We start from the raw sequence: 4058 nt of genomic DNA on the forward strand, positions 1-4058 counted from the left end.
CGCACCTCTGTAATTTGGGTGGTGTACGCTAAAAGCATGTCCATCGCTTATTTCCTAGGCTCCAAGAGTTAACATTTCACTGTGTGATCACATATCACATCCTTGTAGATAGAAAGCAGTTGTTCAAGCAACGTTTCACCTTCTTATCAACAATGTCAACTATCGTAGACAATTCACCTCAACAGTACCAGGGTGCCAAAGCAATTAAGAATAAATGTGTCTGGTGGAATATCAGGAAAGAATGTTGTTTCTAAATATAAATGTTTTCTTCTATAGATATATTTAATTGATCAAGTCAGTTAGCATACTAATTAAACTGCATGATTCTTGTTTAATGATAGGTGTCATATTCAGTTCAAGCTTCTTTCACATCAGTTCCTTTATGGAGCGCAATCACTCTCCTCCTGACCCCTTTACGGAGGTCATCAATTTCCCTTTTCTCACTGCTCGCTATCTTTTTTTGGTTCCTGCTAATTTACTTACGATCCTCTTGCTCTTCCCGTCACGAACAGCTCTATTGTTTGTCTTTACTCCAACAAGCCATTTTCTTCTGGACCTCCAGTGGTAAACTTTTGTCCATTGACCACTGTATCTTTAAGATGGTCTCAGTTCCTTTGTTTATTAATTAATTTAATAATTGATGTGACTGGATATTTCACTGCGCTTTTTAACTGCTGTCTGAACACGGACTGAGTGGCCACATAAAAACATGTGTTTGTACAGCAATTTAAATTCCGCAGCATATATGCGACCTTTTCAAAGATATAAAAAGAATCATCATCTAAGAAATAACCAGCATCAAATATATATAAAATATACACCAACCACAGAAATATGAAACTGCCAGATATGCTGAAGAGTAAAATCAAAGACTTCCTTCTTCTCTCCATTTCAGAGTCACTGTGATTATCTTTCTTGCTCTGACTCCTCAGTCTCTGACGAACTCGACTGGTCACTAAAATGTGCCTGAACGTCAGAGCGTTCAGTAACAGAATTAAAATGAATGGTAATAATGGTGTTAAAACTTTTTCAAACATTCTAAATCCAATCCATCGAGGGTCAGTAAAATAGCTTCGCTTATTAGAGCAGCGCCATTCGACATTGTCGATTACCCGTCTTGGTTTATATCGAAAGTAGGTGGGAATATTTTTTAGACAGAGCAGTGTGCCAGTTATTGATAGAACCACAGCCGCACTTTTCCTGGTGCAATATTTGGATTTCAGGTTCTTGCAACAAATGGCGACAAATCGATCAAATGTGAAAGCGATGGTGAACCAGACGGAACAGTCGATGGCTGCACGGATCAGGAAATAACGAGAGCGACACACAGAGGTGAGGTCGAGGAAATTTAATGGGAAATAAAGCCTATTGAATTTCCGGAGAATGATCTCAGTGATAATGACCAGTCGATCCGCCGTTGACATGGCGACCAGGTAGCAGGTGGTGCAGCTGGAGAGTCCGCATTTTCCCTTGGACAGGATCACAAGTGAGACTAAGTTAACTGCAAAGGCGAGAAGGGAGAAGAGGCTTCAAATTACTGAAAAAACATTCTCCGCTTCTCACCCTGGAAGGAAGGGTTTTCGAACGAAAACGGTGTGATTTGGGATCGGGTCAGATCAGGTCCATGATCCCAACCTGCCTCCAACACCAGCACTACCAGATTTAACAAATCCTGGACATGGAGGTACAGCACCCCGCTCACCAGACGCTGGTCAACTAGTTAAATGTAACAACGAGCAGTCAAAGAATGGGTCGACTGGAGAACTGTACCCGGTCTCCAATCACTCCCACTGCAGGAACCCATCCTGGACTCAGATCACTCCCTGGGATCGAAGAAATCCATCCCTGACTCGAACCAGTCCCTCGTATGGGAGGCACTCATACATCTTGGACCACTCCCTCTGATGTGCAAATGAGTTAAAGTGAAAAGGGAGTTTCATGAGTCAATGCAAATGTCATCAAAGCACAGACGTTCATTTCTACAGTAATATAATTGTAAGAAAAGTGTCATAATAACGTATTCGAAAGGTGGTGATTGGACACGTAAATAATGTGTACTCTTCTTGACTACACGTGATAAAAATATCCAGGGTAACCAGCCGGTGCACGTATGCTTCACAAAAATAATACCATAACTGGGAGATTATAGTTACTGGGCTATGTTGTGGCTCTATTATGTCGATAAGAGAAGGATGAGTGTTGAACGAATAGAGGCCTTTAAGATTATATAAGGGTTAGAGAGGGAAAACGTGGACCTGATATTTCCACCTTTGCTGGTGACCAGTTCTGCATTTCCTGAAAATAAGATGGTCATCAATAAATTCACGATGGAATTCAAGAGAGACCTATTTACTTGTACTGATGGGAACGTGAAATTGAGACCTCTTGGAATAGTTATGATGGAAAAAAGTAAGAAGAAGCGAGGGAGACAGGATTGAAAGGATATGCTGATAGGATTAGATGATCTGGAATGAAGAGAGGCTCGTGCAGAGCAGGAAGACAGTCCTAATCTAGTTGTGCCGAATGGTCAGTTTCTGTGCTGTAAAATCAATAACTTGTCTATTAACAAGTCATAGTCATCAGTTTTGTTTCGTAATATTGAAGAGGATTATTTATTATTGCAGTGCACTCATGACCAAACGCTTCTCAGGACCGCGCTCGGGAAGGAAATTAATCAGCACCCGATAGTGCTGTCAACAACTCTACTTGGAGTAAGAGTAAGATGGGGACCCGCATTGAATACAATGACAGATACTCCAGGAAATACATGGTCCCACGTGTTACGTATTCCACATTATTTAGTCAGACACAATCAGTGCAATTCTGGAGTGACAGAGACTCCCAGTTATACAGAGGTCAGGTGCTCCACTCCAGTTAGTGCACACACAGTATAATTCTACATTAACAGACAAATCCAGTAATCCTTCCCCTCTGAGATTTTCCTGCCTTGAACAGTGATCCTAAGGAACACAACATCCGACATAATTCAATGGTTTTACAATGCAGAGTGTCTTGAGCTAGCAACAGTTGAAGCAACAGATTGAAACCGCACAGATAATTCAGGAAATTAATGCAATTATGTTATTGAGTGTGTGTCTGTGTAACTGTAACCATTGGATCTCATGTAATATTATTATTCCCATGGTAATGGAAGAAACCAGCTCATACGCTGATTTAAAAAAAAAACTTCATTGGTTAGAGATACTTACCAGGAACGCCAATTATCGCAAGGATCACATAGAATATGTTCCTCACCCATTGAATTGGTTGGTGCATTTTCTGCTTGGAGTGATCGGTCTGTTCGTCCTGCAGGTAATATCTCTGAAAGAAATTCTGAGGTGCCACATTCCCTGTGCATTAACTTTATATCCTTCCAGATCTCTATGGGGACATGCAGGTTGCAAGATTGATCAAACAGTTATTTTTAAATCTTTGAATAAACAGATTACGACAGCTCTGTTAATTCCCTGTTGATGGAATTATTTTCCACTGAAATAGAATTGGAACTATCCCCCACCCCCAGCACTGGGCAAATCTGATCACAATAAGCAAATAATCATAACTGGAAGCTGTGTTAAACAGAAATCAAGGAAGTCCTACAAAAATCATGAGTCCCATCTGTAGATTTAATGTTGTTTTCGTGATGGTCTTCATTCTGCATGACTATTCAGAAATTAAATTCCTAACGTCAGAGAAGCTTGTAATGGATGTTCGTCGAAACATTGGAATCTCGCTTTAGCTGCGCAATTCCGTTCAACAATTCATATATTCAAGCAAAAAGGAATATAGAATTGTTACACCACATCAGTTGGCCATTTGGTCTGTCTTGTCCGTGTCAGCTTTCTGCATAGGCAGCTTAGCTAATCTCACACCCACATATCCTCATCACTGACCTGCATTGTTTCTCTCTTCAGTTGTTTATTCAATTCGCTTCTTTTTGAATCTGGCTTCATCACTTTCTCAGCCAGTTCATTTCATATCCTCAACACGTGTTTTGGAAACATACCTTTTCCCTCATTTCGCCATTGATTCTATTGCAATCCCTTAAACCTGTGTCC

General features: G+C 40.6%; 1 protein-coding gene across 1 annotated transcript; it reads right to left on the reverse strand.

The window, feature by feature from the left end:
- Window positions 1-605: 605 nt before the first annotated feature.
- On the reverse strand, window positions 606-3276 carry LOC137366915 (FMRFamide receptor-like). The gene is made up of 2 exons (XM_068028466.1): window positions 3210-3276; window positions 606-1501 (listed from the first exon to the last, which is right to left on the reverse strand). The coding sequence occupies exons 1-2, from the start codon at window positions 3274-3276 to the stop codon at window positions 606-608; spliced, it is 963 nt and encodes a 320-aa protein (XP_067884567.1).
- Window positions 3277-4058: the final 782 nt, after the last annotated feature.

Source organism: Heterodontus francisci, unplaced genomic scaffold, assembly GCF_036365525.1.
Source record: "Heterodontus francisci isolate sHetFra1 unplaced genomic scaffold, sHetFra1.hap1 HAP1_SCAFFOLD_400, whole genome shotgun sequence".
NCBI lineage: Eukaryota > Metazoa > Chordata > Chondrichthyes > Heterodontiformes > Heterodontidae > Heterodontus > Heterodontus francisci.